The following is a 21,627-nucleotide window of genomic DNA, read 5'->3' on the forward strand; positions in this document are numbered from 1 at the left end:
ACGGAGGCGCAGGGCGGTGAGGCGGCGCCGGGCCCGCTGCGATCGCTCGTTCGCTCCTTCACCCCTCCCTCCCTCCCTTCCTTCCTTCCTTCCTTCCTTTCTTCCTTCCTTCCGCCGCCTCAGCCGCGCCCGGCCCGCGCCGCCCCGGTCCGCCATGGAGGCGAATCCGCCGAAGCGGAAGGAGACGCGCAAGTCGCTGCGGGTTAAAGTCATCTCCATGGGCAACGCGGAGGTGGGCAAGGTGAGACGCTGCGATTGGCGGGCGGGCGCTGGCGGGCAGGCCAGCTAGCCAATAGGAAGCCGGGTGCGGACGGCCGCGCTGCTAGAGACGCCGCGGATTGGTGGTTGTGCCAGCCGGCGGGAGCCAATGAGGAGGCGGTCGCGCGGTGCGGTGCGATTGCGAGGCGGGCGGTTGGGATAAGCGGAGGATTGACAGCTGCGGGGGCGGGGCCGTGTGCCGGTAACGCTGGATTTTATTGGCTGTCTGGCAAGGGGCGGGGCCTACGGGGAGGGGCGGGGCCGCACGCTGCAGCTGGCTGCGGGTGTCATGGCGGCGCTCACGGCTTCTGCTGGCAGCGGCCTCCTCCGTGGCCGGGCTCCTGCGTACCCGGGGCAGGCCCCGGGGGGGGCCCACCGTGCTTCTCCGTGCCGCCACGGGTGGCCGGTGGGCAGGGCCCGGCCCGCAGTCCCGCTCGGAGCCTGCCCCACAGGCCCGCCGGGCCCCAGAGCGTTCCCCCTCCCTGTGGGGCGGGTCCCTCCGTGATCCGGCTGCTGAGGAACACCCGTTCCCGTGTCCGCGTCCTTCGGAGGGAGCCCGCATGACTGTGCTCCAGCCACAGATGCCGTGGTGCAGCACTTGAGGGGAGAAGGTGTGGATCCGGCCCTTGGTGCCACCCCGGAGGGCGTTTGGTGGTTGCTGGGTGAATCCCAGAGTGGTTTGGGTGGGCAGGGACCTCCCAGCCCATCCAGTGCCACCCCTGCCATGGGCAGGGACACCCTCCACTAGCCCAGCTTGCCCAAAGCCCCATCCAACCTGGCCTTGAACACTGCCAGGGAGCCAGGGGCAGCCCCAGCTTCTCTGGGCAACCTCTGCCAGGGCCTCAGCACCCTCACAGTAAAGAATTTCTTTCTAACATCTGATCTAAATCCTCTCCCCCCTCCTGAGTTTGGGTTTAGGCAGGGGTTCACCAGAAGCCCCCCTTCCTCCTCCTGCAGTGAATGTCCTAGCTCTTCTCCAGGAGCTCGTTTCTTTTCCCAGCCAGGTTCTGTTCCGAAGCGCTGCCCTTTTTAATTTGCTAAATAAACATAGTCCTGTTAAACTGCTGACAGCACGAGGACTCCCTTGGGGCAGATAATGGCCTCACTTGGTAGTAAGAAAATCCAGAAGGATCTTGCAGAACGGAGTGAATGGGCAAAGAGGTGGCAGGTGACATTTCTCCTTACAGCATTTCTCTCTCGATGGCTGATAGCAGCCGACTCCTCTGCTCTCCCTTAACAGTATCTCTGCCGGTCAGGGGCAGCACCGTGGCTGGAGGGACCTGGTGTGACCCTGAACGCGTTTCTCGGGCTGCTGAAACGTTCTTCTTGGCTTTTGGGGAGCTGACTGCCCCCAGGCCCCTGAACACGCAGCTCCTCCAGGCTGGATGTTTTCTGTAGGGGAATAAATCAGAGTTTTGTGGCATTCAATCTCCAAACAGGTAAGGAATAACTGACACTGAGGAGCTAGGATATTGGCTTATCCTTTCTTTTGCAGAAAGCAATCCTTTCCTGGTAGGGATTGGTGCTTTGGTTGTGGGTTAATTAGTCAGTTTAGGGACTTAGGGCAGAGTTGATGTCTTTACAGCTATCCATCTCATTGGAAGCTGTTGGTAAATTCCATATTAATGTGAATATTACGGTGTACAGCGCCCTCCTGCTGAGGCTCTGTTTTCCTTTTTCCCAGAGCTGCATTATAAAGCGTTATTGTGAGAAGAGGTTTGTTCCCAAATACCTGGCGACTATTGGGATCGACTACGGCGTCACAAAGTAAGTACCTTTGTGGTGAGGAGCTGCAAGTTCTGGGAGAGTGGAATGAGCTGTGGGGTCGCAAACGGCAGCCGTGGGTCTGCCAGGGCCTGGGTGAGGTGTCTGCTGTGGGGGACACTGCTCTCCAGAGGGGCAGAGGGAAGATGTGCAGTGGGGCTGTCACACTTCCCGCCGCTCCTGACTGAGCCAGGCGTGCTTGGCTCTGCCAAGGCTGCTTCGTTTCCACGGCATAATCTGTGTTTCTGCTTTAATAATAAGATAATCTCCATCATCAGCCTTGCTCTGGTAGCGTAGCTCCCCGTTATCATGTTATACCCACAGCTGGTGCTGTCCTCCTCGTCTGACCAGCTATGGGGCAGTTTTCTGGCCATTAAACCCCGGCGCTCGGAACCTCATGCTGATTTTTACCCAGCTCTTTCTCTGCAGAGGGCTGGCAGAGATAAGGGGTGTTCCTGCGGGGGCACAGCCTGTGCGAGGGCTGAGCTAGAGCCTCCTCAGACGTTTCCCACCTCTCCTTTCAGAGTGCAGGTCAGAGACCGAGAGATCAAGGTGAACATCTTCGACATGGCGGGGCACCCGTTCTTCTACGAGGTAAGGCAGACCCGACTCCGGGCAGCACACTGCAGGGTCGCCCTCAGAAGCGTTCGGCACCCGTCAGCTTTCCTCAGCTCTGCCTGAAATTGGGTTTGGGGATGGGAAACTTGAAAATACATTACTTATGAGCTTTTTCTGCTACGATACACCCCCTTCTTTCCTGCCACAGACACCTAATGTGGGCCAGCAATAACCTACCAACTTGCTCCTAAACCACGAGTGTAAGGTTTGCCTGTGCTACCGCTCACGTTGCTAGCCCTGTTTCAAAGTGGCTTCTTGTACTTATGAATCTGCCCATCTTGAGGTTAAATTTACTCAGATTGGGAAATCTCTGGAGCTTACCTTGGGCATTTGTAGCATACTGGCATTCTAATCCATGACCAAAGCGCTGTAAAACACTTGCTGTTGGATAGATGATCATTGTAGGCCCCTTCCAACTGAAATACTCCATTCCATTCTAGAATTATTTGCAGTACAAATAATAAATAGTACTAGTTATGAAAAGGAGCTTGCGGGATAAAACTTTAGGATTTGAACACGTAGACTACAATATCCACTTTGGAGAGCTGGCACAAAGGAGTGGTTGTGCCCACTGCTAATCACATTTATTTTAAATTATAAAGAAAGTAATAAAGTGGGCCTACGAGTGGAAGAAAGGAACATTAAATGTTTATCCAGTATAATCCTATTGTTTTAACAGCGTAATGCATACTAATTCTTAATTATAAACATACTGTTGATGCTTGGCAAAGCATCACTCTGTGACTAATAAAAACATATAGAATGTTAGGAAAGAGCGGTTTATAACATGATAAATACTAACGTGGCATCAAAAAGTAAAAATGAGGGAGGGCAGAATGAGGAATGCAATGGTTTCTACTGGCCAGGTGACTGCCTGGCTGTTGACTTTTATTTATCTGGTTGCTCATGAACCTCCCATTCCTTCCTTGTGTACTCAGCATTTGCTTGTCGCATGCTCCAAAGTCTGGGGCACAACAAGGATTTCTGCTATTTGTGTGTAGAACTACAAGTCTTGACTTGGGTTTGTAAGTCCTGATATAGTGCAAGTCACCAGTGAAATGCAGTTAATTAATAGCCTGGAATACAGCAGGAAGCAGGGACGTTGGGGGACAGAGCTGACAGCATAAAGAAATTGAGGGACAGAAGACTGTAAATACTCTGACCCGATGCGGATGTGGTCAGTAGAGGTCTTTGTAGCACGGTTATCGCTTGCAGAGGTATGAACTGCTCGTGTGTATTGACTTTCTGGCTATGCCATAGCTAATCCACATGAGACAATGGAGAAGGAAAAGACTCCCGGTCCTTGGAAAGTGTGATGGGCTTAAACTTCCAGTTTGGTGAATAAATATGTGGGAAATATTTATTGAAGAGTGACGAGACAGAAAACTGCTGCTGCTTTGTTTGGTTTTGTATTTTCAACATTTAATACTTGAAAATGTCTAGCATGTCTCTGATGTATAATTGGTTTTATACTAAAATAATAAGTAAATTGGGAAAAATAAAACCAAAAAAAGGAGTCTAAATTGGGAAAAGTCTCACCTCGAGTGCTGTGTGCAGTTCTGGGCCCCACCATTTGAGAAGGATGTGAAGGTCCTCGAATGTGTCCAGAGGAGGGCAACCAAGCTGGTGAAGGGCTGGAAGGAACGTCCTGTGAGGAGCGGCTGAGGACTCGGGGTTTGTCTGGTTTGGAGCGAAGGAGGCTGAGGGGCCACCTCATCGCTCTCTGCAGCTTCCTGAGGAGGGGACGCGGAGAGGGGGGTGCTGAGCTCTTCTCCCTGGGATCCAGGGACAGGATGTGTGGCGATGGTTCAAAGCTGCACCAGGGGAGGTTTAGACAGGACACGAGGAAGCGTTTCTTTACCGAGGGGGTGGTCAAACCCCGGAACAAGCTTCCTGGAGAGCTGGTCGATGCCCCAAGCCTGTCAGGGTTTGAGAGGTGTTTGGACAATGCCCTTAACAACAGGCTTTAACTTTTGGGCAGCCCTGAAATGGTCAGGCAGTTGGACCGGATGATCCTTGTAGGTCCCTTCCAACTGAAATAGCCTGTTCTAGGGCAATATCTGTCCTGCAGCTGACCTTAGACCCTCACCCAGCAGCTGTCCTGGGGATCCGCAGTCTCCCTGGTTGCTGGCACTGGGCATACAAGCCCCAGAGGCTGCAGCCTTGCTCCAGCTGCCGGTACAGCCCCCCTTACACACACCCGCACGCACAGACAGACATCCTGCGGATCCCTCCAGTAGCTGGGCTTAGATCTGCAGTCTGTCCAGTGGGCTGGCCCTGGATCCTTACTCTCTTCTGCTGCCTCACACACAGGGACACACGTGGGTGTCTCGGTCGACTCCCAGACCTTCCAGTCTCCCCAGGAGTTGGTCTGACACCTTGTCTGCCGTTGTGCGTCTGTGCTCTTTCATGTGGAGGTGAGTATTTTATGGAGTGATCGTTACTGTGAGGGACACCGGGGCAGTGTGGTCAGGGTATTATTTGGGTTCCACCATCTGTCCTTTTTCTGTGATCTTCTGTTTGTGTGGAGATGAGATTTTTATCACAGAACCAAATAGGTGCCAGGTAAACGGCGATCCCCCGAATCCGCCAGGCCACGTGCTCTCAGCCTGGCTGTCACTGGTGCCAGCGCTCTGCCTTTGTCCCCACAGGTGAGGAACGAGTTTTACAAGGACACACAGGGCGTCATCCTGGTCTACGACGTGGGACAAAAGGAGTCTTTTGACGCGCTGGACGCGTGGCTGGCTGAGATGAAGCAGGAGCTGGGTCCCCACGGGAACATGGAGAACATTGTCTTCGTTGTCTGTGCAAACAAGGTGGGCTGTGGTGGGGAGCCAGGCTATGCTGCGGTCCTGATCTCCAGCCCTCAGGGCTCGTTCTGTTCCCAGCTTGAGCCCAAGCTTTTGAGCTCCAGCTGCAGCAAGGGAAATATTGTGAGGTTGTAAGGAAGACTTTCTAAGAGCCAGATCCGTGCATGAGGAGCACTGGAGACCACGTTTCAACGGGGTTTTGAGAATGTGGTGGCCACATATCAGTCAGGAAGGGATCAAGTAGAGGTGACATTGTGTCTGGACTAGATAAACTCTCAAAGGCCTTTTCACTTGGATTTTCTGTGCTTTCTTTCCACGCTGCCTCCATCCCTTCAGGATAAGCAAACAGCCTTTCCAACCAGACAGGCTCCTTACCCACTGTTAGATGATCGGCCTTGGAGCTGTGTTCCTCCAGCTGCCGCTGCAGATCCTGGCTGAGCTCTGACCTCTGCCTTTTCTCCCGGTCCAGATCGACTGCACCAAGCACCGCAGCGTGGATGAAAGTGAGGGGCGGCTCTGGGCAGAGAGCCGCGGCTTTCTTTACTTTGAGACATCAGCGCAAACAGGAGAAGGAATCAACGAGATGTTTCAGGTGAGGTGTAATGAAGGTGGTGAGGGCACAGACACCTCACTGAGCCAGGATTTGATGGCAGAATGTCTCCTGAACTGCCTGGGTCCCACAAAACCTGTTGGCCCTCTGCCCCAGAGGTGTTTTCCCGGTGAAATGCTACCCTGAGAAAGCTGTAGCTGTTTAGCTCAGGGTCTGTATTGGTCCTCCCAGTCCAAAGCTGGTCCCAGTATCGCATTGCTCAGAGCTGATGATCCCTCTTGGGGAACGCGATGCAGAGATGCCCGTATCACCTCTTCAGGTCTAGCGCTGCGCTGAAGTGGCTGTGAGATAAATGTGGGGCCTGGCCTCCTCCTCAGTCTGTCCCCTGGTCCTTGGAGGGACCGGATCCCCCCAACCTGGGGTATCCCAGCCCAGGCAGTGGGGAATGAATGCTCAGCCATTGTCCAAATGCTCCCCCACACTTCAGAGGACGAGCCTGCAGCCAGCAAGGGCCGTGGGGTCTCCTGTGCACCTCCTGCCACCTCCTTTGGGGACCATTCCTTCCCGCTAACTCCTCCCTGTGTCCGCAGACTTTTTACTCTGCCATCATTGACCTGTGTGACAACGGCGGGAAGCGTCCCCCCTCCAGCGTGGGGGTCGGCTTCACCAAAGAGCAGGCAGATGCCATTCGCAGGATCCGCAACAGCAAGGACAGCTGGGACATGCTGGGGGTCAAACCCGGAGCCACAAGGTGAGGGAGGCTTTGGCATTTGCCCCACTATCCCTAATGTTTCTGACACGGCAGGCTGGTTGCCTCTGTGATCTCTTAGTGACCTGCCTGCTGATAAGCTCACCTTGGTTTATATAGCAGCCAGGCACAAGCAGTTTGTATCTAGCCACAAAATTGAGGCAATGCACAAGAAACCCTCGGTCCTGAGCACCAAATTTCCCCTTTTAGTAGACAAGCCAGGCTGGAGGCAAGGGGGGAATGATGAAAGTGAAAACTTCAGCCCTGTCAGCTGCCTGGCTCTGCATCCTGCCTCCAGGCTGAGCCGTCTCTGGTCACTCACTTGCCAGACATGTTTGGAGCAGCTCCAGCTTTACTTTCCTTGCTCTCCAGGTCTGGAGAAGCTTTTAAGGTGGTGTAAGGCTGCTGCCCACATTATCAAAAAGGGATTGACATTACAGCTCTTCCACCTGGAAACGGTACTCCCACAAGACAAGCTTTCTGTTGTCGTTCTCAGAGGACCTCTAGCCAGGTGGAATTGGTCATTGCCTGTGCAAGAGGTTGGATATTGAATCTCCCAGTTCTGCTGTATGACTTTGGGCAGCTAAAACGAGCTCCCAGAGCTATGCCTTGCTTTCTTCTTTCTGAAACACGAGGACTGACCTTGTGTACTCCTTGCAAAGGTGCTGGAGAGTAGATTTTTGGATAACATTTATCATCCAGGGCTCATAGATCCTCCTGTTGGCTCTCTGAAATGTAGATGTTGAGCCTAACCCCTCCTGCAGACCCCTCTCATCCATGGGGAGAGATCAGCGGCTCTGCGTGGCTGTTTGTGCTGTGATTTCCAGCACGGACGGACTCCCCACGGCCTGCAGCTGGAGCTGAGACGTCTGCCTTGGACCAGACACCCAAGGCTTAAAGGGCTGAAGCGATGTGCAATGCCTTCGCCCGGAGCGCGTAGGCGGTTTGATGCGAAGCTGAGTCAGGGTGCGTGTTACCCCCACGCTGTCTCCCAGCTTTCTGCTCTCGTGGTGCCAGAGGCTCGGCACACCGTGGCACGTGTTGCAGGCACGTGTCTGGTGTGATGGCAGCGTTTGTGCCAGCACGGTCCCATGGTGGAGAGGGTGGGTTCTCCCCCTCCTCTGCTCGTGCTGCGCCGAGAAGTGCTCTGTGTGCTTTTCTTCAGCTCTTTCTCTGTAGCGTCACCTCCAAGGCCTGGAGGTCCTTAGTGCCGGAGAGGGAAGGGTTCAGAAGTGTCTGCACAGGGGCAAGGCTGAGCCAGGCTGCGTGTCGTGTGGGTCCCCTCACTCTTGTCGTGTCTTCTAGGGACGAAGTGAACAAAGCCTATCGGAAGCTGGCCGTGCTGCTCCACCCTGATAAGTGTGTGGCTCCCGGCAGCGAGGACGCCTTCAAAGCCGTGGTGAATGCCCGGACTGCACTTCTCAAAAACATCAAATAGGGAACAGAGCCACATCCAAGCTGGAAACCTTCCCCTCCTCCCAGCTAGCTCCCAGGCAGCCGTACGGGCACGGGGCACCCCTCTCCTCCTCACACTTACCGCTGGCATGGAGACAGACGCTCCCAGCAGGACTGCATCCAACAGTAGCGCGCTTGCGACGTGCTGGAAAGGGGGCAGAGTGCTGAGGAGGGGAGAGGGACCCCAGAGCCCTCCCTGCAGCCGTGGCCCCAGGTTGTGGTTGGCGTAAGTGCTGAAAGCAGCGAGGTCCCCACCTTCGCGGCTGTGTTACACCTCCCAGGAGTTACCAGCCGTTGGAGGGGTTTTGGATGCGTGATTCTAACCTGTGGATGCAGCGAGGGCAGAAGCGAGATCTGACCCGAAAGCTGCTGCACCTGAAAGCATCGGTGTCATCATCAGTCCTGGGTTATCCTGGAGCCGCCTCTGCAAGGCTGCTCATGCTGTGAAAGCCGCACAGGCGCTGCTGAGCACCGCGGCGGTTCAGCTCTTTGGTCAGAGCTGGCTCCTTCCAGCTGACACCCAGCGATGCTGCTTTTGGCAGTGAGGAAAAGGGCGGGTTGCTTGAGGAAACCTCTCCGGTGCTGCAGGGAGAAACTGGCTCCAGGAGTGTCCGTCTTCCCCCGCCTGTCCCCTTCCTCCCCAAGCTGTCATGGTGCCAAGAACAGTCCCTTTGGCAGGACCGGGGCTCCTCCAGGCACTCACCTCCTCATCACAGCATGGAACCTCCTGCCACCACCTCCTTCCATCTCCCTGAGCTCAATTTGTCAGGAAGAGCCCCTACAACTGCAGGTCCTCGAGCCACGTGCTCCTTCTCTCCCAGCCCTCTGCTCACACCACGCTGGCAAGCTCTGGGTAGGGGCCACCAGCCCCTGCGTGGTGACTGTCCTTGGGTGTGGGTGGCCCTGGCTATTTACAGGCAGGAAGAGGGTGCTGCCCCAAGGAGGAGGCAACTCAGCCCCCAACATGGGTGCCTGCGGTCTGTCTGCTCGCTTGGCCCCGCAGCGTTCTCAGCTTGGGCGAACGGTGGAGGGGGCACGTTCTCCCCCAACCCTCTTTTCTGACGGCAGCAACATGTCGCCCCGCTTTGCTGGTCGTTACGGGTTGCTGATCAGCGGGTGGGCGCGTGTTGCTCCCTCCTGGCCACAGCTGCTATTTTCTTTGAACAGTCTTGTTGGTTTAGAGGAGAGCGTTGCGGCTCACCCCAAGTGCTTGCAGAGGCTTGAGGTCTGGCTGTTGTGATCCTGAGGGAGGTCGGAGCCGTGATGGCTCCTAGGGGAGACCAGACGGGCGATTCCTCGGGCTCCCAGGACCCAGTTTCATTTCTTTGGAGCTATGTGAGCTCAGCAGGGAGGGTCAGGACGCTAAGCTATGAAATGAAAGCCGCTGAGTATGTATTTATCCTTACCCCACCCCACAGGTATCCTGTTTGAAAGTGTTTTCTCGGTCAGTGCAATATTATTTATTTATTTCACTTCAAGGCAGCTTTTCTCTGTTTCCCCTTCAAAATATATCATAAAATGATAGTAGACAACCCCTCCTTTTTGGCAGCAAGCATTAAGGGACTTTAAAGCCAGTATCATTTTGCTCTTGCTCTGGTTTCTGGTTCTGGGTTGCTGGGAAGAAGAAATAAGCTGTCCTGCTGGGAGGCACTTTTTGCCGCTCCGGTGTAGAAGTAACCAAGAGGAGATGTTGCTACAAGAGGTTAATGTTTAAAATAGCTCTGTTTTTCTTCTCCCAGATGGATAAAAAGCTGGGCCGGGGCAGATCAGCGGGACAGGCAGCGGCGAGTTACACGGATGGGGTTTTGTTCCACACATTTCATAACGCTGTGGAGTTCACTGGAAACCTCCCCACTTGACTAGTGGAGGAAACCACTTAATTCTGGCTTCAAACTCATTTCACTGTTTTGTGGGTTTGTTTTTTTTTTTCCCCATTGAGGAGGGTAAATAATCCTGTTGCTGAATGGCACACTTCACTTGGAGGGTGAGATCTCAGGGCCTGGAGTAGTTTCAAGGCTTCCTGGGTTCCTGCTGCTCAGGGGCTCTCCAGGTGTGGTGTGCCACGCACGGTCCCTCCTGTTTGCTCCTCAGGTGACTCTGGTCGCTGATTTTGAGGTTTCTCCTGTCTGTTTACCGGGTGACCGGATGTGCGGAGACAATTACACACGCGTGTCACGTCTAGCGATGCCGGTGACCTTCTAAGTTGTGTTATTTTTATAAATTAAACCCCCCTTTGGAACAAAGGAAGCCCTGTGAGCTGTCCTCCCGTGGCGACCGCCTCCTGTTAATGTTTAATTACCCTTTGACTCATTTCTCTCCTCCCCAGCCGGGTCTGGCCAAGGCTGGTGGTGAAGAGCTGCCCTCGAGGGGGATGATGGAGGTTGTGAATCAACTCTGCAGGAGTGGGAGCTGGGTAAGGGATCACGGGAATGGTGCAGGGGGGAGGTGATGTGGGATACACCCAGCTGTGGTGGAGCCTGGGTCTGGTCAGGGGATCCAGAGGGTTGGCTCTGTCCCTGCTCCACGCTCACACCTCTGCACCACCAGCCCCGGCGGTATGCTTCCTCCATCCCGTCTTCATCAGGACCCAAAGCTCCAGGTCCCTCCCACAAGGCTGCCACCGTCCAGGCTCTGCCTCGGGCCTGAGACTCCCATGTCCTCATGCAAAGAGCGAGTCCTGCTGCTGCAGTGTCCGTCCTGCAACGAAGGCACCAGGATCTGAATCCCAAACCAAGGGACATCCCATTCAGCATCCAGAAACGTAGCCAGGAGCCACCTCTGACGAGCTCTGGAACGGAGAGCCTCCCTCCGTGTGCCCAGAGGCGCTGCCCTGCCTGCACCCTGCCTGCCTGGACCCTACCTGCCTCCCAGCACTCAGTGGAGCCGGCAGGCGGGGAGGGTGTGAGGATTTCTGGTCTGGCCCTGTGCCCGACAGCCACGGTCTGCTCCTTGCTGCCGCTCCAGGCTCGTACACCCCGTAACGTGCCCAGATGGGGCTGGGGGAACAAACCCTCCCCTGAGACGAGGCTGCACCCATCCTGCTTCACCAGCCAGTGCTGGGTCCCCTTGCTGGCCTTCGGACCAGTTAACCTTCCCAACCAGGGCCCGCCCAGGGTGCCCCCTGCCCGTGGCCAACCCCGGATGGGTCAGCCTGGGCTCCTCGTGTCAGGACACGTCCCAGGGCAGGTGGCCAGGGCTCGTGTCCCTGTCCCGTGCCGACCAAGGCACGGACCACGCTCGGCAGCCCGAGCCCCTGCCTGCACCCTGCTCGCTTGCGCTCTTCAGCTGCAGGAGGAGGGGAGGGAGCCCGAGCATGCCCGAAACCTCCGGGGAGCTGTGGCGTTCTCATTTTGGTGTTAATTACTGCACAGAAGCAATTGCTTCCTCTGGCGAAGCAGCCGAGATGGCCTCTCGTTAGAGCTGCAGGGACGAGGGCACGCAGGAACGCGGTGGGGCCGAGCGTGGTTCTCCTGGTTATCGGTGAGGGCTCCTCGCAGCGTGCTGTGGGGCTGATTCAGGACATCTCCGTCAGCTCTGGACCGCAGCTGTTTTTCCAGATCCAGGGGTGCAAGAGGGGAGCAGGCGGCGGCTGAAACACAGGGGAGAGGAGGGGGAACTTTCTGAAGAGGTTTTAGTGGGGTGTTGGGCAGATTGAGGGGTGATTTGGGCAGCCTAGATGAGTGGGGACATGCAGTGGGGGCACCTCGGGTTTCTCTGCTCCCCCTCGGGCTGCTGTAAGGTGGCTGGGACCCCGGGGAGGGCCACGGGGCGATGGAACCGGGCAAAGGACGGTCTGGCAGGTTCTGGGTGTATGGCCCACCACCCCGCTCGTCCGCCGGGGCTGGGGGGTCCCTGGCACCCAGCGAGGCCACAGGGACTCGGTTTGAGCCACGCGGTCCCCGTGGGGTGCAGCCCCGGGTGTTGCGGGGTCTGCGAGCTGCCGGGGCGGGGAGGGGTGGTGAGGAGGAGGAGGAGGATGGAGTGGGGCGCAAAAGGCAGCCCCGTGTCCGAGCTTCCCCGGGGCCGAGGGAGAACCACGAGTGGACACAAACCCACCCGGGAACCCGCCGTTTCCCCGCGATCCGCATCCCCGGCGGCAACGGAGCCGGCACCGAGAGGGTTACGGAAGGCGGAGACGCACCGGGGCGCACCGGTACCGGCACAGCCGGCGGTGGGTGCCCGCCCCCGGCCCCGGGGAAGCCCTGCCCGCTCCCCCTTCGCTCCCCTCCCGCCCAGCCGCTGTCATGCCCCCGCGGCCGGAGCCTCCGCCGCCTCGGCCCCGGCCCCGCGGAGACGGAGGGGGCGGCGGGGCAGGGCGGCCCCGGGCGTAGGGAGCGGGCGGGGGCGGCGGCGGGGGCCGCCGGAGGATGCTGCCGGCGACCGGGCGAGGCGAAGCGCATCGCTCCCACCGGCGGCGGGGCCCCACCTGCGTTCCCCGGGCTGCGGCAAGCGGTGGGGGTTCCGGAGCGGGGTCCCCTTCACCCCCCCCCCCCCCACCCCCCCGGCCCTTTTCCATCCATCTCCGTGGAACGAAGCGTCTCGGAAAAAGGGGCAAAACCGGGGAGGAGCGGTGGGGATCGCCCCCCAAACCGGCTGCCCTCGAAGGAGGGGCAGGGAGGCATCGCGACATCTTTCTGCTCCGCGTCGCTTCGGTTGCAACCTGGCAGTGCGCAAGGGCTGGGGAGAGAAGAGCTGGCAGGGAGCTGGGGAGGCAGGCTGGCTCCGCTCCCGGCCTCCCCACGCCACGCCGGCGGTTATTTATAATTATCCCCCTTTCCCTCCTTCGGCCGCTCCTCGGCACGCAGCGGGATTCGGGGTTACGGCTGCGGGAGAGGGGGAAAGGCCTCGCGGTTCGGCAGCCAGCAAGACGGGGATGCTGCGGGCGATGCCCCGGTGAGCATCGGGGCGCGGGGGACAGCGGCGTTTCTGCGGGGCCGGAGCGGGGGAAGGCGCCGCGATGCCCAGGAACAGGGCTTTTTCGGAGCCCGAGTGCTCGGCCGAGTACTCTGCCGACTACTCGGTGAGCCTGCCGTCGGACCCTGAGCATGGCGTGGGTCGGACCCACGAGGTGACGGTGCGCAGCTCAGGTCCCTGCCTCTGCCTACCCCGCTTCATGCGCCTCACCTTCACTCCCGAGTCCCTGGAGAACCTCTACCAGACTTATTTCCGCCGCCAACGCCACGAGACCCTCCTGGTTCTGGTGGTCTTCGCCGCCCTCTTCGACTGCTACGTCCTCGTCATGTGCGCCGTGGTCTACGCCGCCGACAAGCTGGCCCCGGCGCTGGCGGCGGCGGCCGGGCTGGTCGCCCACGTGCTGCTCTTCGTCCTCTGCAAGTACAAGCTGCTCCCCGAGCACCTGGCCCGCAGGTTCCTGCCCTACGTCCTCTGGGTCCTCATCTTGGCCCAGATCTTCTGCTACCTGGGTCTCAACTTCTCCCGCTCACCCGAAGCCAGCGACACGGTGGGCTGGCAGGCTTTCTTCGTCTTCTCCTTCTTCATCACGCTGCCGCTGCGCTTGGCGCCCATCGTGCTCATCACCGCCGTCTCCTGCGGCATCCACACGCTGGTGCTCGGCATCACCGTCGCCCAGCAGCGGCAGGACGCCCTGGACGAGGGCGCGCTGCTGAGACAGGTACGGGGCTGGTAAGGGGATGTGGGGTCCCCCGGGCGGCGGGGGGGGGGTGACGGGTAAATCATCACCGTTTGGTGTTTCCATGAGTTACTGTGGGGTCCGTCCCCATCCCTATGCCCTGACCCTAAAGCCGGGTTTGATCTGGACCCTGCGAGTTGATGGCAGTGTTTTCGGGGAGCGGGGGGCTCCCCAAAACATATCTGGGATTCAATGAGCATCGGGAGTGGGGTGCTGGGGAGTGCAGGAGCACCCACCTGTGCTGGGGCACATGGCCACAGACCCGGCCCTGCAAGCACGGAGCCGTCCCCGGGATCACCCCAGGACACTTGGGCTGCGGTTGGGCTGCTGGGGAAACTGAGGCACGCTGGACTGCAGACTCCCCTGTCCACCCTGCCCAGCGGCCTTGCTTGTGCCAATTTCCCTTTGAATTGCAAAAATGGCCAAAAATGGCCATTTTTAGGAGAAACGTGGCAGGAGCCCAGCTTCCGGGCTCGCAAACAGCCACCGGAGCTTTCCCAGGACAAAGGAGCTGGGCGGCCGCTCGGCCCCGGCTTGGTCCCTGGGCGATGCCCATCACCCAGCGTCAGGCCTGGGACAGAGCCCGGGGACGCTTTGGGGTGATTTTCTGCCCCAGCAAAGCTGGAGAAACAGTGTCCCCGAGCCCGAACGTGGCCCTGAGGACGGGCCACCCATTCACACACGTAGCGAAGGAGGGGACATGGGGGTCAGGCGGGGGGAGAGTGGTCCCTGGCCCATCGGCTTCCTAATATTTCCTGGGGAATACCCGCCTGGAGCAGCCAGAGACTGTTTTAATTCCCTAAATCAGTGGATTTCACCGTGTGGCCAAGTCCCTTTCCTCCCACCGATGTCCCCACCAGCTGGTCACGTGCCCAATCGATCTGGGGAGCATTTTTGTGGTCGGGGGGGGGAACCAACCCAGAGCTGAGAACTTGTGTGGCAGTGGCTGCTGACGGCAGCGGGGAAAATCCCACTGGAAGCATCCGCTCTGCCCCATTACGGTGTAAGCTCCGTGGGAGGATGCTACGGGAATTTGGGATGCTCTAGGTCAGGTCCTGGGAGACCTCCAGCTGCTCCCAGCCTAAATAGGAAGAGAGAGGGAGATTATTTATTTGCATTTTGGGAGATTTTGGGAGTGTTGAGCCCATGGTCACACCAGGAGTTTGGAAAATGGAGCCTGTTTTCCAAAAAACCCTGAAGATCCTGCGTTTTTTCCCTGCCCCTGGGGTGTGTGGTTTGGGGCTGGCCCCCCAGCACGGGACACCTCCTGGTGTCACACAGGGTTTTGCCAAAAAAAAAAAAAAAAAAAAGCACATTTTTGGGCACCATTTCTGAAGCGTGCCAGGCAGCATGGGTGCCCTCCCAGCCAGAAGCACCGCACCGGCGGGGAGAAACCCCGGTGCAGCAGCATCTTTCCCAGGTTTTGCTCCTTCTCTGGGATGCAAACGCTGCACGTGGCCGATCCGAAGCCAAGGAAACCTCTCGCTGCCACCACCCCGGGATGCGGGAGGCAAGGGGCCATGCGGGCATCCCCCCGGCCGGCAGCAGGCATGCGCCGCCGCTGCCGCGTTAATCATTGCCGTGGCACGGAGAGTCCGGGGCCGGTAAAACCTTGGCAACGCGGCATGCCTCAGCCTCTGCCTGCTGCAAAAGGAGGAACATTATGTCCAGAAATAAACATCATATGCTTTATTATTATAGCCGGCGGTGCGGCTCCCGGAGGGCATTGCTATTAATAGGATGAACCGGAGGATGTCGCTTGAGCGGGAGGGGGGGGTTTGCAAGAGATGCCGGCAGCTTCTGCCCCGCTGCCGGCCATCGACGAGGAGCCCGAAGGCTGAATCGTGGCAGGGGGGTCGGGGTTCGGTGGCATTTGAGGCCGTAGCTGCCACTGTCGTGCACAAACCAGCTGCAAACCGTCCTCGGGCTCGGCCGATGACGTGTTCCCGGTTCGGATGGCCCCGGCGCAGCCCACCAGGACCTTTCCTGCAGGACACGGATGGGGCTGGCTCATTCCGCCAGCCGGGCACGCTCCTGCACATCTCTCGCTCTCGCTGCCCCCAAATTACCGAGTGCAAATAATAGCCGGTGGTCATGCCGGGAGTGGGGGTCTCCTCCGTGTCAGGGCTTTCCCGGCAGTGTTTGGGGTGCCAGGAGGTGTTTTGCAACTCAAGGCGCGTGGGCACGCGCTGGGGGAGGTTTTTGGGGCTGAGCGTCCATTGCACGGCTGCAGGACGGAGCCAGAAGATGCTCGGTACGGGATGCGGCTGTGCCACGCGATGCCAGGCGAGCAGCTCCCCGGGGTTTCTGGTGGTCCCGGTGTGCTGAGCTGCGCCGAGCTGCCCCGTGCCCATCCAGCCCGGGTAGAGTGGTCCGTTGTCACGGCAACCGGAGAGGCTGGTTAAAAATAGCAAGTGATTGCTTGTTTTGGGGGTTTCTTCTCCGGGCACACCTCCAGACGGCTCCTCACTCGCTGTCTGCCGTGCTGCGGGCGCAGGGGCTTCCCGGGGATCCCCCAGCTGCGGCGCTGGGCCTGGGGCAGGATCCGGCCCTGGGGCATCAACTGGGGGCCTCAGGTGCTCTCCTCTGCTCCTCATGCTCTTTCTCGCCTCCCCAAAAAAAAAGTTTCCTCGCTGCAAATCATTTTGTCAGCCCCGGGATGGTGCCACACCAGCACCCAAACCCCCGGCACCAAGGCCCCGTATTTATCGCTGCACGTGGCCTGTTTCCCCCGTGCCTCAGTTTCCCCCTGCGTGGAAGCGGTTGGCAGCTCCTCCCTACCTCCATGTGATGAGACCGGGCTGCTCAGGGCCTGATGCTGTCGGGTGGTAAAACCCTCGAGGACGGGGACACCAGGGGTGGCTTTGGGGCCAGGGTCACGTTAGGGCTTTTCTGTGACCGAGCTGGGCTGTGGGATACGGGGACCAGCGACGGGACAAGGTCGGTACCGGGGGGCTGGGGATCAGGAGAAGGATGCTGAGCACGGCGGCACATCCCCAGTGCAGACAAACCCCGTGCTCTTCCCACTGCCGCCTCCACACCGACTGGGACACAGCCCATGGCCCGTGGGGTGGGAGGACGTCACCATGTCCCCATTGCCCCTTCGGCATAGCTGGAGCCTGTTATCACATCCTCCTCGTCACTCTTCCCCTTTCTAGACTAAACAAACCAAATTCTTTCAACTTTCCCTCATCAGTCAGATTTTCCATGAAGGGCTCTTTGCTCCTTTCCGCAAACCTGCTCCGTCCCCTCCCGGGCTGCGGGGACACGGTGTCCAGCCCGGGGATGGGACAGGTCCAGCCTTCGGGACGAGGCAGTGAGCCTCCGTGCCACGCTCCCTTGAAATCTCAGAGAACACGGGTGGGTTGTCACGGCCAGCAACGCCCAGGGACATCCACCTCGCACCCTTCACGTTGGCCGTTGAGAGGGATGTAGAGGGGCAGGAGCAAATACGTGATTTTAGGGTTTGGCTGTGTTTTTATTAACTTTTTCTGCAGAAAGGGATGCGATTCCCGTGGCGGGGGTGAGAGGAGCGGACGGCACGTGAGCCGCCGAGAGCTGCTTGCCTTCAGCAGCGCCTCCCCCCCGGGGCTGCGCCCAGCCCCTGCCGCCTTTTTCCAAAACAGCTCTGCAAGTTTTAACGAAGCAGAGTCAGCCCACGGGGCCCACGGGGTCTCCTGGGATGCTCAGGGTGTGATCCCCGGCTGGTCCCCTCCTGCAGAACCACCATGATGGTCCCCCGGGACCCCGGTGAGTCCCCCCAGCAGTTAACGGTGGCCGTGGTTTGGTGATTTATCCCCAGGGGGTATTTTATGTCCTCCTCCAGCATTTGAATTTTTTTTTCCCGCTCTCACGGATCAGGCTCTGCTGCCCGAACAGGGACTTGCAGTGACACTGATGCCATCCCCGGGGCACGCACGGGCTTCCCTGGGGCTCCGCTCATCCCCGTCTCCTTTTCTCTGTCCCCAAAGATCCTGTCCAACGTTGCCATCTACCTTTGCGCCATCACGGTGGGCACCATGTCCTACTACATGGCCGACCGCAAGCACCGCAAAGCCTTCCTCGAAGCGCGACAGTCCCTCGAAGTCAAGCTCAACCTGGAGGAGCAGAGCCAGCAGCAGGTAGGAGCCACAGCTGGGCGAGGGGACAGCGTGGGGACAGGGCAGGGGACGGCGACGGACACCGGCGTGGCTTTGGGACACGGATAAGGTGCCCACAGCCTGCACCCTGCACGGTGCGGAGGGACGGTGGCGGGCGGCGATGGGGACAGGAGGACCCGGGGTGGGAGATGCATTTGCTGCTTTGCACCCTGTGCCCAGTTTGGGGACTCTGTGTGCCCGTCCCCTTCCAGGGCCTCCCAGCTCCTGCTACGGCTGCCACCGAGCTGTCCCCATCCCAGAGCACAGTGACGCAGCAGCTCCCTGGGCACGGCCACGTGGCAGGTCCCCATCCCCGTGCACAGTCACATTGCAGGTCCCCAGGCGCAGCCACCAGGCGCGTCCCCAGCCCCGTGCACACCCGTGTGCCAAGTCCCCAGACACAGCCGTGCAGCGTGTCCCTGGCCACAGCCACGCAGCAGGTCCCTGTCCCCGTGCATGGCCATGTGGCTGGTCCCTGTCCCCGTGCACAGCCGTGTGACTAGTGCCTGTCCCCATGCACAGCCGTGTGACAGATTTGCTCTCAGCTGTGGCCACGCAGCAGGTCCCTGTCCCTGAGCACCCCCATGCAGCAGGTCCCCATCTGCAGACACGGCCACGCAGCAGGTCCTTGTCCCCAGGCACGGCCACGCAGCATGTCCCTGTCATTGGGCACAGCCACGCAGCATGTCCCTGTCCCCAGACACAACCACACGGCAGGTCCCCATCCCCAAGCGTGGCCACCCATCAGGTTCCCGTCCCCGTGCACGGCCACGCAGCAGGTCCCCATCCGCAGACATGGCCACGCAGCATGTCCCTGTCCCCAGGCACAGCCACAGGGCAGATCCCTCTCGCCATGCACGGCCACGCAGCATGTCCCTGTCCCCAGGCACAGCCACAGAGCCACAGGTCCCCATCAGCCCCCTGGCCATCTCATGGGCTGGTCCTGCAGCAGACCATGACGGGGAAGGGAAAGCTCGGCAGCAAGCAAGCGCAGCCACCCGCTCTCCTCATCCTGCGAGCGAACCCCGCGCCTGCGGCTGTGCCAGCACCGTGCCGCGGTGGCCCGGCAAAAGGAGTGGTCAGAGGGGAACCGGGCGTCGTGGTGCCACCGGCCGTTGCGAAGCCTTGTTGTGTCCAGCCACCATCCAGCCATGAGCTGGGCTAATTTTAGCATCTTATCTGGGGCCTCTCTCCCCGTCTCCCATCTCTTATCTGGTCGATCCGCTGCCAGCAATTTGCTCCCAATGGCAACAAGAGACACGTGGCGGGGCCGGGCCAGTGCCACCGGTGTCGTCTTTGCTGCGAAACCTGGGTGGATGCTCTGATGTCTAATAAGGGGTTAGGTCCAGGGAGGGCTTTGGGAGACGGAGGCAAATCCTGAGGCTGGGGGATGCTGCGAGTGAGAGCGCCTTCGAAGCCCCAGCACCTGGGTTCGGAGGGATAGAGGAAGGGACACGGGGATTAAAAGTCACATGAGGTCTGTTTTCTTAGGGAATTGAGCTAAAAATAGCCCGTGATCTTGCAGGAAAGGCTGCTAGCGTGAGGCCGAGTGGCTCGGGGCAGGGAGGGCCATGGGGCAGGGAGCGACGCTGGTGGCTGGATCCATCCCTCCTCCCTCCAGACCATTGGTGGTGGCTGAACTGGCAGCTGACGGGGACACGGTGCCGTTCCTCCAGCAACAGCCCTGCCGCAGCTGCGCACAGAAACACCCCCCCCGCCAGGTCCTGCGGGAAAACCCACTTCATTAACCGAGTTACTTACATTTGGTGCAAATCCCCACGGCAGCCAGACAGATCTATCCCTTCTCCAGTTCCGGGGCTGCAGGGACAGCGGGGACAGCAATGGGCACGACGTCCCTAGGTGGGCTTGGTCCTCCTGGGGAACCTCGGGCCAGTCCTATGCATGGATGTGGGGTACCCACCACACTTTGCAATGGATAAATCCTCCCTGGTGTGGTTTAACCCAGGTCCCTACACCCGTCCCTGGAGCAGGACACCCTGGAGCATCTCGCAGGGACCTTGGGGGACATGGGTGCAGACCCCGAGGTCGCTCCCAGCACCGTCCCAGGTTTATCTGGGCTGATAAAACCTTGGCCAAGCCAACGCAGTTTCATTCTCAAGCTCCCGGCGAGGGGCTGGGCTCCGTATCGTGCCTGCAGAAGGGATTTGGGGTGCGGCAGGCAAATTTTTATAGCTCATCAGCTGGTGTCCAAATAAGTGTGTGGGACTGTCCCATGGATCTGGGGACAGGGAGGACAGTGGCTGCGGGGCCACAAAACCACCGTCCTCCCCTGGCAGGGATTTATTCCCACTTGCAAAAATCTTGATGAGAACTGGTAAAATAAAGAGGAAAATGGTAAAAGTAGCGGCTGGCATCCCTAGCAGAGCATCGCCGAGGGGGAACCTGCCACCCATGGGTGCGTCCCCTCCACCTGTGGGTGCAGGCATGGAGTCGGGGTGACGGCTCCCTGGGGTGCCCAGGGACACCCTGCGCTGAGCTCATTCTCCCTGCCCGGAGGAAAAGCTCCTGTTTCACCCGTGGCCTGATCCACCCGCTCCTTCCCCACGCGTGGCTGAGGCGTTGGGCTACAGGCCCGGCTGGGCCCAGGATGCTGCAGGGATGGCCGGCTGCAGCAGTGCGGGCCCGGGAGCTTGGGAGCGTTGGGTTGCCTCTCTGGCCGTGCGTTTAGGCCCTGTGTTTACACAGATTCACAGACTGGTGGGGGTTGGAAGGGACCTCTGGAGATCATCTAGTCCAACCCCCTGCTAGAGCAGGATCACCCAGAGCAGGTCGCACAGGATCACGTCCAGGAGGGTTTTGAATCTCTCCAGAGAAGGAGACTCCACAACCTCTCTGGGCAGCCTGTCCCAGGGCTCGGTCACCCTCAGAGTGAAGAAGTTTCTCCTCATGTTCAGATGGAACTTCCCGTGTTCCAGTTTGTGCCCATTGCCCCTTGTCCTGTCACTGGGCACCACCGAGAAGAGTCTGGCCCCGTCCTCTTGACCCCCACCCTTTAGCTATTGATAAGTGTGGATCAGATCCCCTCTCAGCCTTCTCTTCTCCAGGCTAACCAGCCCCAGCTCTCTCAGCCTTTCCTCACACCAGAGATGCTCCAGGCCCCTCCTCATCCTCGCAGCCCTCCGCTGGACTCTCCCCAGTAGTTCCCAGTCTGTCTGGAACTGGGGAGCCCAGAGCTGGACACAGAACTCCAGATGTGGCCTCAGCAGGGCAGAGCAGAGCAGAGGGGGAGGAGAACCTCCCTCGGCCTGCTGGCCACGCTCTTCTCCATGCACCCCAGGACACCGTTGGCCGCCTTGGCCACGAGGGCACACCGCTGGTCATGGAGAGCTTGGTGTCCACCAGGACGTCCAGGCCCTTCTCCGCAGCGCTGCTTCCCAGCAGGTCACCCCCACCCTGTCCTGGTGCTGGGGTTATTCCTCCCTGGGTGCAGGACCCTACACTTGCCCTTGTTGAATTCCATTGGGTTCCTCTCCGCCCAACTCTCCAGCCTGTCCAGGTCTCGCTGAATGGCAGCGCAGCCTCCTGCTCTGTCGGCCTCTCCTCCCAGTTTGGGATCGCCAGCAAACGTGCTGAGGGCACGCTCTGTCCCCTGTCCAGGTCAGCAATGAAGATGT

General features: G+C 59.3%; 2 protein-coding genes across 7 annotated transcripts in view; both read left to right on the forward strand.

The window, feature by feature from the left end:
* On the forward strand, positions 1-10,450 carry DNAJC27 (DnaJ heat shock protein family (Hsp40) member C27). Of its 3 annotated transcripts, XR_008576517.1 has the most exons (8): positions 115-241; positions 1,943-2,025; positions 2,547-2,616; positions 5,292-5,456; positions 5,920-6,042; positions 6,591-6,751; positions 7,121-7,714; positions 8,054-8,187. XR_008576517.1 is itself a non-coding variant. In XM_054821567.1 (7 exons), the coding sequence occupies exons 1-7, from the start codon at positions 155-157 to the stop codon at positions 8,184-8,186; spliced, it is 822 nt and encodes a 273-aa protein (XP_054677542.1). In that variant the 5' UTR covers positions 1-154; the 3' UTR covers positions 8,187-10,450. The 3 variants fall into 3 exon arrangements, 2 of the variants coding, with proteins under 2 accessions (XP_054677542.1, XP_054677543.1); XM_054821567.1 differs by lacking the exon at positions 7,121-7,714 and having other exon boundaries at positions 1-241; positions 8,054-10,450; XM_054821568.1 differs by having other exon boundaries at positions 7,121-10,450.
* ADCY3 (adenylate cyclase 3) overlaps positions 6,625-21,627 on the forward strand; it is a 21,671-nt gene continuing 6,668 nt past the window's right edge. The window contains exons 1-2 of one of the 4 annotated variants that reach the window (XM_054821565.1): positions 6,625-6,751; positions 17,825-17,974. In XM_054821565.1, coding sequence (XP_054677540.1) covers positions 17,873-17,974 — 102 coding nt within the window. In that variant the 5' untranslated portion in view covers positions 6,625-6,751; positions 17,825-17,872. Of the gene's footprint in view, positions 6,752-12,349; positions 13,836-17,472; positions 17,604-17,824; positions 17,975-21,627 lie in introns of those variants that run through there. The other 3 variants (XM_054821563.1, XM_054821562.1, XM_054821564.1) reach the window with 3 other exon arrangements.

This window comes from Grus americana, chromosome 3 (assembly GCF_028858705.1).
Source record: "Grus americana isolate bGruAme1 chromosome 3, bGruAme1.mat, whole genome shotgun sequence".
Classification (NCBI taxonomy): Eukaryota; Metazoa; Chordata; class Aves; order Gruiformes; family Gruidae; genus Grus; species Grus americana.

Coding starts and splice junctions, on each gene's coding strand:
- DNAJC27 (XM_054821567.1), top strand. CDS start 155: ATGGAGGCGAATCCGCCGAAGCGGAAGGAGACGCGCAAGTCGCTGCGG. Junction 242..1,942: donor GCAACGCGGAGGTGGGCAAG/GTGAGACGCTGC, acceptor CCTTTTTCCCAG/AGCTGCATTATAAAGCGTTA. Junction 6,752..8,053: donor GTCAAACCCGGAGCCACAAG/GTGAGGGAGGCT, acceptor CGTGTCTTCTAG/GGACGAAGTGAACAAAGCCT.